Source organism: Parasteatoda tepidariorum, chromosome X2, assembly GCF_043381705.1.
Source record: "Parasteatoda tepidariorum isolate YZ-2023 chromosome X2, CAS_Ptep_4.0, whole genome shotgun sequence".
NCBI lineage: Eukaryota > Metazoa > Arthropoda > Arachnida > Araneae > Theridiidae > Parasteatoda > Parasteatoda tepidariorum.
In genome coordinates, this window is record NC_092215.1 from 49,367,952 (window position 1) to 49,381,857 (window position 13,906).

General features: G+C 32.2%; 1 protein-coding gene across 1 annotated transcript; it reads right to left on the reverse strand.

Annotated features, from left to right (window-relative positions):
• Positions 1–3,591: 3,591 nt before the first annotated feature.
• LOC107437399 (protein masquerade) lies at positions 3,592–11,640 on the reverse strand (the record flags this gene model as incomplete). The annotated part of the gene is given in 6 exon segments (XM_016049386.3): positions 3,592–3,819; positions 4,683–4,837; positions 4,916–5,193; positions 8,048–8,246; positions 8,321–9,871; positions 11,547–11,640. Coding segments are annotated over 6 exon segments (2,445 nt in total). The 3' UTR covers positions 3,592–3,642.
• Positions 11,641–13,906: the final 2,266 nt, after the last annotated feature.

The following is a 13,906-nucleotide window of genomic DNA, read 5'->3' on the forward strand; positions in this document are numbered from 1 at the left end:
TTTATGGAACTATAAAATATAAATAGTTGAAATTGCAACTTATATAACTGCAATATTTTTTAATAAAGGTTGCAAAAGGTTATTGGCAGTTATGGAACAATTCGAAATAAATGAAGGCCCGACAGCCAAATAATATGCTCAAAATAAAGATGATTGCAGAATTTCGGCTGCTACTCTACAAACATATGAGGGTAGATCGACAAAAAAAGGGGTAGACTAGAGCTTAAGTCTGCTGAAAATGATAGGGAAGAAACGTCATATGGGCCTGATCTTAATGCATTACAGTTAATTACAAAATTTTATGTACTTTTATAGATTATTAATCACTAAACTTTAAACTCAATTTACACGAATATTTTTCTCTTACTAACTGTATCTCTAAATAGTACAATTTTCAACTGATTAACTTGACACAATGTTCACCTGACACAATGTTCACAATAAATGTAGTTTTTGGTTGCACATAGGAAGTTCTTTAATTGGTTTCACTGGTTTTGAGTAATTCACAAACATGTAACTTATGTTTTTTTTTTCCAAAAAAAAAAAAAAAAAAAAAAAAAACCCAAACCAATTACANAAAAAAAAAAAAAATACACCATTTTGTGAAGAAATATTTTTTTTTTAAGAATCCAACGTACAACGAAAATTACTCTCATGTAGTTTAAGAAAATCAAAACGAAATTAAATTTGGAATTAAATTTTTTTGTAAATATAGCGAGCTATGGATAATTTAAAAAATAAATTATACACATTGTATTATTCAAGAGCTAATCTTTGAAATTTTTGTATTTGTAACGTGATAAAATGAAGATTAAAATACGTATAATGAGATGAAAAAATGTATTAAGTTAATCCCAATCGTTGCAAATTTACTTAAAAAAAATAATTTTTTTGTAGGCTTCTACTGTGTTATTCCCCGTAATAGGTTCATATAGATGCTTGGTCTTCAATTATTAATCTCTTGATCTGTAAAAAAGCAATCTCAATAACATATTTTTATTTGGTTTTTTCCCTTTGCTAATTAATATTCAGAGTTGCAGAATCAGAGCCGAAGAAAATTTTGCAGGAGTCGGAAAAATTTACTTTACTCCGACTATTTAAAAGTTAGGTGTAGCAATAAGCATTTTGGTCTTATGAAAATTATTTAAGCAAATATTTATAATTAGCATATGAACAAAAATATTACTGTAATGAATAGAGTAACAATTGAAAACCACGAGAGAAGAATGGTTTATGTTCATAGAAGCAGATTCGGAGGAAAGAAAACTATTTTGCCAACGGAAAAGAATGATTTATCTTCAGTACGGCTTATCCTCACTGTGTAATAACTCTCGAGGAGAATTGATTTTTTACGTTATTTCTTTGTCCAAACATCGTAATCCTGAAATAGATGGCGAACGAATCGTTATTTTTGTGAAAAATGGACAAACCGTTCTCTCCCTTTGGTCTACAATTGTTTTTAATATCAATGTGAAAAAGCTAACTTAAAATAAATTATTGGAAAAAAATAGAAAACGTTAAATTTGATTATAAAAACAATTTGTCGCTTGCAGCAAATATATAATTACAGTAAGGCTATTTTATTCAAATCAACAATCGCTATTGCTTTTGTTTTACATTATTAAAACGCTAGTTTAATGTTAAAGTTACTCTAAGGCGATGTAAAGTAATTTATCTAAAAATGAAAAAAACCTATTTTCCATCTTTAATAACTTGAAATTAATTTCAAAATTAAATATGAATTTATTCATTCAGTAAATTTTGTAGATCAGTCATATTAAATGAACTATAAAATAAACATCTTCAGTAATAGAAAATTGAAAGGTAAGGAATTTTTTTTTATTTTAAAGTGTTTTATTAAATATATTTAAAAGCTAAATGTTTTTGAAACCAAACTTTTTTTCCAACAAAAAAAAATTTTTTTTGCTGTCAAATATTCAGTCCTGTAATAGTTATTGTATTGCTATATATAATGAGAAAAAAATTTAAACATTGTTTTAAAAAATTAGAACTATTTCAGATAGTAAATTTTCATTAAAATTCATGCTCATCTTTAGAACATTCCTATTAGGCTTTAAGTTAAAGGCATTAGCAATTCTTTTAAAACTCCCGATTACTTTTAGTGCCTATTCTTAATTGGAGTTTCATTGAATGCTAATTTTTGCAAAGGATTTCATTAAAAATATTCCCTTTTTCTTTTTAAAAATGATAAATTTTTAAACTTTTATAAAGGCTATTTTTAAAATTTAGAGAAAAACCAAGTTTTATACAATTCACAGCTATATTTACCGAAATAAATTATCCGAGTAAAAATTTCGTAGATTGATATAACCGCATTTAAATATAAATTTTAAAGAAATTACCAAAATACTCTCAACGGTAAGAGTTTTAAATAATTGTTAGAAGTATTTGTGCAACATTTCCAAATTTAGTCCGAAATAATTTAGAATATAATATTTATTAAATAAATTATTTGTCTGTCAATTATTGCCATTTGTCTGCAAACTAAAGAGGAAGCTAATACTAAAAAATATTCTTAGTTTAAATGCAAGTAACAGCATTTTTCAGATTTCTAAAAGTTTGCTAAATACACTACTCAGACTTAATAGACCTAATATCTTGGAAGCAAAGAGTTTTTTTTTACTTTGTCTTCAGCAGTTAACATTTTATAAGAACTCATTATAAAATAATCTTTTTATGTTCGGTTGCTTTTTATATTCAGTGTGGTCAATTTATTACTAGATGTACTATAATTAATATCAAATAATGCTTATTAACAAAATCAAAATTTCTTGAAATTTTCAGAAAGATTAGCTGGATGAATTCAGTGTTGATCTTTTCGAACTTAATTTAAAAATCAGTGCAACTACTTAAATCAACTAAATCCGATGTCTATGTCTACCTTTACTATCTCGACGTACAATCTGGTTTATCTGTAATAGTATTCAAAGATAAAATTTTATAACTATTCTAAATCACAGTAATAAGATTGATGAAAACATTAACATAATAGTTGAAAATTCTTTGTGTAAATTCTGTGATTAAAACCATTCTCAACTGAGCAACGAATTACTGCCTAATCAAAATTTGGACCTAAAGGTAAATCCAAACTGTATTTAAAGTTTATAAAATTTTCCGTTACTAAAATAACTTTGTACTAAATTAAACTAATTGATCAACCACAATTAGCTAATCTTAAGTTAGAGATTAAATTTCAAACTTTAATAAATGGGTTATAGAATAAACAAGCTTCCAAAATTTTAGTTTGCGAAACAAATGTTTAAAGAACTACCTCAATAAAGAGCAAATTTGTTAAAAAAGCAAAATTGTTAAAACAAATCTTAGTTGCCCCAATACTTGAAGAAATCGGAACTGCATAATAAGCAACTTTAAATTTGAGGGTGTTCTGGGTAAAGCACTAAACTTGTGCCTCCAATAAGGTGTATTGAGACGTTATCTACAGAAGAAAACTGAAACCTATAAAGAAGCCCTCTGAAAATATTAATAAGTGATTTAAAAATATCAACCTTTGTAAAAGCAGCTTTACATTACCCCCATACTTTTTATATTTGAACAGTAAATGAATAACAATTAGTGTCTTTGTCACTTTAATTAAACCTAAGTTTTTTACAAATGAAAATGTTATGGAAGTACAAATGAACTTGAACTTATAATTTGATTTATCCATCCCATGAATGCTGGAACTTTAACGTATATACTAGGTACGAAGTTTCTGCCACATCCAAGTCCCCAGGATACTAAGCCAACAAGTTCGTGGAATCCACCTACTTCACAGGCAAGAGATCCTCCAGCGTCACCCTGGAATAGAGTTAATAAACATTCATACTCAAAGTTATTCATTGATACTAGTATCGTAACCCTGTCAATATTTTACGTACTGTAAATTTAGAAAACTTTGAAACTGAAAAGATACGCTATATAAATCCTACTAATTTGATATAATACGCAAGATAAATCCCATGAAAAGGTTTCAGAGAAAAGATACCGATAAGTTAAATTTTTAAAAGTCAGTAGTTTATTTTTTGGGCATTATTTCACACAGCGTATGAATATATTATATATATCTCAGATTTTAATTTTCAAAACTAGCTGTATAACGTAAACTTCATAGCAGTGTTTGATAATTTTACTCATTGCTCAAGTTCAGCTAAACCAAAACATTTACTGGAGCACATCGGGATTAGCAATGACATAAATGTAAACAGACTACCGTAAGAATGGTTTTTGAATGCTCGACAAATATAAAATACTATGGTTTGTCTGATCAGTTTCACATATATATTATAGCTTGAAAACTTAATTTTAGAAAGTGAGACTCAAAAGTGTAGCAACTAACTTAATACAGCTCACACGCACGGTTCGAGAAATATTCCATGAGAAACATTTTATTACTTTCTTCGAATATTTTACTCACGTTCCCAAGATTCGATTTGAGACTTTATATTCAAATTATTGCAGTGTTATTTAACCATTTTATTTATGATTCTCTACTTCAAAAGATTAAAAGATTCATATCTCATGCAAACCGAAACTGCAAAAATTATAATTTATAGTTCTCTTTTCTTATCACTAGATTCCTATCGAACGCTTATGTTTAGAAAACTTAACTGTCAAGTTAAATGTTCATTCTTAAAACTGAATATTTAGGAGAATAAACATACCTGGCAAGCATCTTCAATACCTTCACCACCTGCACAGAAACTACTGGAAGGCAGAATAAACGGATTGTCCAATGCTTCGGTAACATTAGTCATGCACTCCATGTCGTCCACAATAGGGATTTGTGCCTCTCGAATCCTCAAAGCCATACCACCTTCTAAAAAAAATTGGAGTTATTAGCAGTTATTTTACACATTTAAACCTTTACAAACTTTTCAAAGTTAGGACTATTTACCAGGTGAAACAAATCCATATCCAGTTACGGTGCATTTAACTCCCTCTTTTGGCATCTTTCTAGTAGTTGGAAGACATACTACACAGGCATTTCCACCAAGTTCGACAGGTTTTTGCAAACGAAGTAGAGCAATGTTATTATCTAGAGTTTTGCTGTTGAAGTTGTGGTGCACAAAGGTAGAGAGAACGCGAACAGTTTGAGCCTTGCTGTTGTCCTCTGGGCTTTTCAAATCTGTAACTCCAGCTCGGATGAAAATTGCTTGACCCTCCTCTAGAGAGCTGTGAATGAGATTTAAATTTTAAAAACTTAAATACATAGAATGTTAAATATAATACTTTAATGAGATTGCGAATCTTTTCTGATAAAGCGAGCCTGATAAAGCGTAGCAGATGAACGGGTGTCTAAGCTTCTAGTTTTAAAGCTAATACACGAGCATATTCGTACACTTCAAACCTCAATATTAAAATTTAAAACATAACTTCCAAAAACTAACATTATACTATGTTAAAACAATCTGAGCACAAGAAAGAGTTAGAGTAGCAAGTTATTTCTAAAAATTTAGCTTTGGTTTTATTAAAACGGATGGCGATTTGTCAAATTACGTTGAAAACAATTTAGGCTACGATCTGAAATTTGACAAGAAAAATAAAGCTTTCAGTTAACTTTATTCAGTAAGGATTCTTCTGGAATTATAAATAACTGTTTTAATCACAGCCATATTACAAACTACGCAATAAAATTTGAAATTTTAATTTTAACATTTGAGAATTCCATGCAAATATTTTATCAATTTACTGATAAAAAGAATTGTTTGAGACAGATGTGTTAAAATCATAATTTAATAATTTACGTAAACATACTATAGGTAATTGAGTGTGTGGCACTACAAGAAAGGGTTGTGCACCCCATATATATATATGAAATATAGTAACGAGATATTTTTATTCACTTTGCAAACCAAATAATCTTTATCTAAACTTTGAACATTATTGTAAAACAGTATTTCCTAGTATTAAGAATAGTTTCATTTCAATGTGGTAAGATGTAATGTTCCAATTTGGTGCTTTTCTAAATTATTTTCCTTCAAAATTCCTTAATATTCCATAGTTCCACAATTTCTTAAAATATTAAAATTTTAAATAGATATACGAATTAAAAATTTTAGTAAACCGAATGTTTCTTTAGTGTGCTTCATATAATAATTTTAAAAAATTATATTTAGTTTCAAATTAAAAATCTAAGATGAGGTGCATTTATAAATTTGGCAGGGGCTCATCTAAGTGTAAGTAAGTCACTGGTAGAAACTGCGTGAAAGTTAAGTCTTATCTACTAATTATGTTAGGCTATTTGAGTATTAAAATGCTTCGTACAGTAAACAAGTTAAATATATTGATAACTATGTTGATCTCGAAAACTATACACAATGTTTCAAAATAATGAATTGCGCGAAAATTCAATGAAGGCCATAACCCACAATTTTAATTAGTTTCATAAGTTAAAATTTTCCATAAACTTGATCCAATCAAAGATAGTGTCCTATTATCGCTCGTATGCTGTGTTAATTATTCGATCAGGGAAATAAACCTTCCGCCACCGAGAACTTCCGTAGTAATAACCTATCAGATTGGAATTTCCCTTTAAAATAAAATCCCTACTGAGATATCAACATTAATAGCCCCGCGTGGGAAGGGGTTCAAGGGTTTTAACTACAGAATTTGAAAAAGCACTAATTCAGAATGATACGGAAACAATAAAAATAGTGAGCTGCAGACTGCTACGGATACAAGCGTTTAAAAGTTTTATTGCAGGTTTCATGGATAGAAATTAACTATATATTAATGCTGGTTGCTTAATTGAGCAGTACATAATTTATGTATGAAATTTAAATATTGAATAGAGATTAAAACAAATTCTGAAACTTAGAAAAGAGCAGAGTTTCATAAAAATTTAAAATCGAGTAATGTTTCAGCAATTTAAATATTTCGCAGCTATGTTTATTGAATTTGATTCAGCAACTTTGAAACAATTAGTGTTAAGGATTAGACCTCAGGCTAAAAATAAGTTTAAACTACCTTAGATTAGAATTAAAACTAATGACAACAGAAATATGGACAATTTTGCGTTCAGTACTGAAACACGAACTGGAAGTGAGTACAAGAACTTACGCACTCAAGAAAACTAGATCAAATTTAAAGTCAAACCTGGCAGAAAAACCAACCACGCCCACGAAAGAACTGGTCGCGGGACTCCTTTCTGAAGATTAAGCACTTCTCTGGCCATTAAATGATTTGAATATTCAGCTCGTAAATAACCAGATACCATCTCCAATTGTAGATAAACTTTAAAATCTTATGAAACCGAATACTAATAGCCCTAAACTAAATAGTAAAAATAACTAGCTCTCAATTTTTCTAGCAAAATTCTGTTAGTAATGATCCCTTTAGAGCAGACCGGCCTTTCATTAGAAAGGTTCTGGGTTCGAATCCCGGGAAGGCATGGCTGTTCATTCTCTGTCCTTAATGTGAGAGCAAAGTTGGCCCTCTGGTGCGCCTGAAAGAATGGCCAACAAATCTCTTCAGATGCCTATATGACGAAGGGTCATTCTCCAGGGCATTTTAAAAAGATTTAAAATTATTAAATTTAAACCATTTGTTAAGATATGAAGAAAGTTCATATTAAGTTAAGTCACAAAAGCAACTGAACTAAAAATTTAATTTAGCCAAACTATTAGAGTTAGCATATTAATTAAAACATGACAATCTACTCTTTCGTACAATTTAAGCCTAGAAAAAGAACAGTTACTCAAAGCAAACACGAAAGCTTATCTTTTACACTAGTCCCCACTAATACCCATATTTATGCTAACAGACTTCGAAGAATAAATACGCAGTTTACAAAACTTACTTTTATGCCTAATTTGCACATTGCAGTTTAAGGTAGAGTAATTTCTACGCAACTGCACCCTACAATGTTAACCTGCTATCGTTAGAAACAAGTTTGTCACTCTTGCTAAAATAAGAGACCTCGTAATAAAAATAGCAAGTCCGATCAGACTACTCTAGATAGTTGAAGCAATAAAGACTTTTGCATCAGAACTTAAACGCTCAAATTAAAGAATAGCAGAAAACATACCTTGCAACGCAATGAGCAGCTGTCAGTACCCAAGAGTTGTCAATGAGAGCTCCACCACAAATATATTGGTTTTGAACGTTAATAACAGCCACCTGCCAGCACCATTCACCAGGCAATGAATCTTTTCCTCCCATTATTCTTGGAGTATCGCGTCTTCCTTTGATACCACAGCGAGGAAGGCTAGAGTCTCTGGAGGCTGCTAACAAATTAAAACCAAATCAATATAACTGAATGACAAGTATAGCATATGTACTAGCTTTTAAAAACACTTACGTGAGGTATTGAAGTAAGGAGATATGGATTTTAGGTATTGCTCGTGATCTTCAATATCCTTCAAACGTGCACAGCAAACAGATCTTCCCGGGCATGTGAAGCCATCGTAAGTTGCGTAGCCTCTGAAACAAGTGAATCTCAAGAAGTAAGACATGCATGAACCAGGGCAAGGAGGCCTGGAATTTTTATCTGTATGGATCACCGGAGTATTTGTAGTCACTGGTGCTTCGTCATCATCATCTGGTATCACGATGTCTGAAGTTTCTTGATCTATAGGTGCAGTACTTGCTTGAACAGGAGGATTAGGCTGAAAATTCGCAGCGTGTTCAGATGCTTGGGATTCAAATTGGTGTATTGGTTGACGAACTAAAGGAGATTGCACTTTGACTCTTGTATTGGAAGCGGTTTGCATACGAGGAATGAATTGCTGGTAAAGTTCACCTGTTTGACTTGAATAAATGGCTATTTCTCCACTTAAACGAGGATATGTAGCTAGTCTAATCAAACTTCTAATATCAGTTCCTAAAGGCAAATTCGTGAGAGGAGAGATCTGCCCATTTTTGCTGACTTTAAACACATTACCAGCATCATCCACAGCTAGATGTCCAAGAAGATTAGCAGTGATGTCATTTGTGAAAGGTGGTGGTGTATTTGGGAAGGGCATAGCTTTGAAACGAGGAGGTTGAACATTAGAAGGATTTACCATACAGCAAGAAGTGCCAGTTTCACAAGTTGTAGGACCCATCACTAATTCATTTGGTGGTAAGCAATATCCACCCATATGAAAAGGTAAGCACGTTCCTGTACATTCGATTGGTTCTTGAATTTGAGCTCTTTGAGCAGTAGGAAGTGTACAGCACTTAGCATTGAGGGGGCAAGAAAACTGGTTTAATATTTTGTCACAATAAATAAGATGGGAAGGATGCATGCAGCTTCCAGGGCAATCGTATTTTTGGGATTGTTCTGCAGCTCTCTTAACCTTAGTGGATTTTTCCTCTTGATCTATATAATATTGAGCTCTTTGATAATCCTCGTCATTTAAGCAACAGACTTCTCCAGCTGAACACACACTACTTTCACTCATTACATAAGAACAGTCTGTCATAAATGCCGCAGATATGCACGTTCCAGGGCATGCAGAATCATCTACTAGCTCTTGGGTCTCTGGTGTGACAGGGGCAAGAACCGCTTCACCAGCTTCCTCAGAATAAACAATCTCATATTTTCCACTGTTTAGTAGTTTCATTTCCTCGTTTACTTCCTCTTCTGGAACCTCGACTTCTTCAAATACACTCTCGTTTAACATCTCTGCTTCCGTCGTGAATTCAGATAGTTCACCTTCAGACATTTCTTCCACTTCGGGGACCACATTTGAATCTAATAAACTCTCTGTTGTAAGATCGGGATCTGCAAACTCCGTAGCCGCCATCTTTTCAAGGTGATCAACGCAGCAAACCAAATTACCGGAACAATCTGTTTCACTGAGAGATGTGACACACGATTCTGCTGTTTGGCACACTCCAGGGCACTTTGACTGACCAGCAGTCTCAGCTGAAATAAATCAAGAAAAGTTCGAAATTTAAAAACGCATGAAAGTTTAATTTGAACACATTTTAGCATTGCACTCTAAAAGGTTAGAGAGCATAAAAAATAATAATCTTTTATAAAAGAAGTTTTCAAATCTTCGATACTTTTACAAGATATTTCCTAAAAGGAATAAAAATTATGAGACTAGATTTAAATAACACAAAAGTAAATCTGCTAAACGCTAAGATAATGTACTTTGACTAAACGAGAGAAACTGCATTGTAAACAATGTCTGACGTAAAAATTATATCACAAAGTTCATGAACAATAGTTTAGAAACCAGAGCTCCTTCCATTGGTAATTAAAAAGGATCCTAAAATATGCAATGTTTAGAATAATTTTTTTTTGATATTTCCAGCTTTAAAATATGAATAAAATAATGTGAAGCAACATATTTTAGATTGAGTCATTGTACATGAAGATGCAAATTTAATATTTCCTTAAAGTTTTTCTTTAGCATGTGTGAGAAATAAAGTTTCCGCAATAAAGTCGTAAAGGCATTAATATTTTAAAGACTTGTTAAAATAAAACTAACGTCAAGTGACTAGACTAAATGAAATTTAAGATATGATTTACAAATTTAATATCCCGAAGAACAGTTAAAATCTTAATTTTCAGAGTTTACGCTTTAAAATTGAAACGGTAAAGCTGTTTTCATTACAAAGATTCTAGTTAACAATAGGAATAGACTTCCTCAATTTCACGATGTTCCAGTTTTAAAACTAAACGCTTTTATATTTCACACATAAAAATATGAAAGATTCTGTGAGTCAAATTTGGTACTTTAAGCATTCTCATAGACAATTCGAAAACTGGGTCAAGAGCCAAGGATTTCATAGAAATTTATATACAGAATAATAAGATATCATATTTCAAATTATGCTCTCTTAAACTGAAGTTCGTTCAAATCATTTGACGGTTAGAAAAGTTTCTCAGAGGTGAAAATTTAATCTTTGCAACATTAATTGGATGTCAAGATACAATATGGAAGTGACATATTTGCAAATTTATAACAATTAAGATCAGGAAAAAAATCTAGATTTCTTAAAATTTGCAGTTGTACAATTTAATTTGATATCTTTCCCTATTAAAAAACCTAATAATTCAAGACTTAATTCAAATTCTAAAATTTGCAAAAAGTATGCAACAATGAACACAAACATATCAAGTGTTTACACGAGCAAATTATTAAGCAGTAAATCTTAAAAATTCTCTGTCTGAAGAGTAGTTTAATTTAGACGTACTCATAAAAGATTTATACTTTCAGAAAGACACCACATTGAGGCAAAAGATCTTTCAAAAACTAAGCAATAAAAACTTTTCAAGTAAATCAGTAATAACAATTAAAAAGCTAGTATAATAAGACAATCTACATTAAATAAATTTATCAAAATTCATTCACTATTCAGAAAAATTATATATTCACCCTTAAATAATTTTTTATCTAATCAACAGATAACGAACATGTTTGAAATTAACTAGTAACATTAACTAGTGCATTTTTAAATTAATCTTAAGTCAAACCAAGCAATCTACCGAAAATCAGATTAATTTATGCGTAAGTTTATTACAAATTAGCATTTTTACAAGCAAATAAACTTATAATTTATTCTCACCACGCTATAAAAAATAAACAAACCTGAATGTGATACCGGCTCATGACCATGAGCCAAGCACGTCCTTGAAAACACCACAACAAAGAGGAGACCCGGAAGCAAATGCATGTTGAATCGCTTAGAAATTAACTGCATGAGCCGCCCTTTTTATTATCGATGCATTCCTCTGTTCACTTCACTTTATTTAAGAATTTTCATAAATGTGTAAAATAATTTACTATTTCTTATGCAAAATACACAACCGTCGGCGACACGAAGTATTGCGCAAATCATACTTCACAAATTCGCTAACTATGAATGAGATTCTGAGACCAGTTCTTTACCCGAAACGGTCGGTTCGTTTTTCATTTTATTTTGTTCTTTCTTTCTGTAAAAAAAACCATTCCCACTTTAACCTCTCAAAGGTGAAACCGAAACGTCAAAGAATGAAGTAAAGAAGAATGGAAATTCACCGTCTGACCTGATCATGACCTACGATAGGACCTTCTTGCTTCGTTATTTCTCATTACATCATTTCGACGGAAATCTCTATTTGGGCCCCAAAACTAGTTGCCGTATCATTTCAAAGTCAATATTTAGATATAGATTTGAGTGTAATGAATACATATTGATACTTTTGCTATTATAAAGAGTGAAATTATAAATCTAGTAAAGTGTAGAATAAAAGTATGGGTAACGAACTTGTTCATTTTTAATGAAAGAATCGTGTCCATCGTCGAAATTTTTTATGGCGTTATTCTTTGGGTAAGAGATTTTAATACGTTGCTTGTAAAAGTTTTTTAACAATTTGCGTTGACTGTTTTACGGGCTCAAATATTTATGGTGTATCTGTTGATGCGCTTCTGGTTTCGATTTTAAAAGTTTTTCCATTTCCGAATAAATTAAAGGTATCATTTTATTTTGTTTTATAATTGTCGTTAAACAGCCGACCCAATTATTTTGAGTGTACGATTTCCAATTATCAACTCTGTAGCCTTGTAATTTTGAAGTCCCGCAGTGGACTGATCGTTAAGACACGGTTCCCAGCAGATCACCGAAGTCAAGCATCACTGGCTGCGGTCAGTGTGCGGGTGGGTGACCACTTGGATCAGTCTGCGTAGGGACCGAGGGTGTGCGGTATTGGTCCTCGTTAAACTGTTCTACCGTAAAGTGCTCGACTTCGCGTGCAGGTCGTTGGGCTACCGAAGCGGGGGTGCCATCCCCTCTGCAGAGGATCAAAATTGTGATGGCTTGTCTTCGGATCATCCTCAGGGATGTTTCCAAGACCGTCGCCAATAGCCCATTGTGCAGCTCTAGTGCGACGTAAATAAAATACCTACCTACCTGTAATTTTGAACTTAATTTAGAAGACCCCCAATCTACTCCTGGATTAAGTATCGGAAGAAATTTGCCTTCGTAAAAGACGTTTTGATGGAACTAACTCGCACTTGAGTTTCACTGAGAGGGAAACCGCGAAAACCTCCTACGGTTAGCTTGATCGTAAGGAGACTCTAACTCATGATCTGGCTACCACTGACGTTATTTTCACGCCAGCTTTGTGATCGGTGCGAGTCGGTTGCGGAAAACGTATCGACCAGCCATCGCTGAGATTCGGACATAGGTCACCTCATTGGGAGGCGAGCTCTCTATCTTCTGAGTCGCTGCGGCTCCAGGTTGAAATCATTCAAAAAATTACATATCACATTATTCATATTTCGTGCGTAATTAATTAATTACGCGAAGTTCATGAGTTCGGTCCCATCGGAAATTTCCTATTTAGGAGAATATTCAAGTTAGGGAATGGTATAGCAGTTCTGACTGTGATCAGTTTGTTTTACAAAACACATTGGTTGAGTTTGCGCTCTTAACTCCTGTTATACTAGTAAACATTTATATGCGATTCTCTTGTAAGCACGGAGATTAATCAGTACCTTCGGGGTATGAACTCAGCTCTTCGTCGTTAGCCAAGAACTTAGCCTTTAGGCTACTCAGGCTATAGATTTGTCTATTTTCAAGCTCAAAAATAAGTATATTTTATTTCCTTATAAATAATGAGGCTTTTCAGAGACTTTGAGGCACGAACCTCCTACCATTTCTATCACAATCTAAGACACATTATCCAGATCTTAATTAAGAGATTCTATGCTTATTCCGTTATAGTAAGTTTATTATTTGTTTATTAAACTTTATTATAAGTTATTAAGTAAGTTTATTATAAGTTTTGATCATATACTCGTAGTTTTGTTCTTTGTTGTTGTAGTTCATTTCCGTCGCACTAGAGCTGCACAGTGGGCTATTGGCGACGGTCTGGGAAACATCCCTGAGGATGGANTATTAAGTAAGTTTATTATAAGTTTTGATCATATACTCGTAGTTTTGTTCTTTGTTGTTGTTGTTGTAGTTC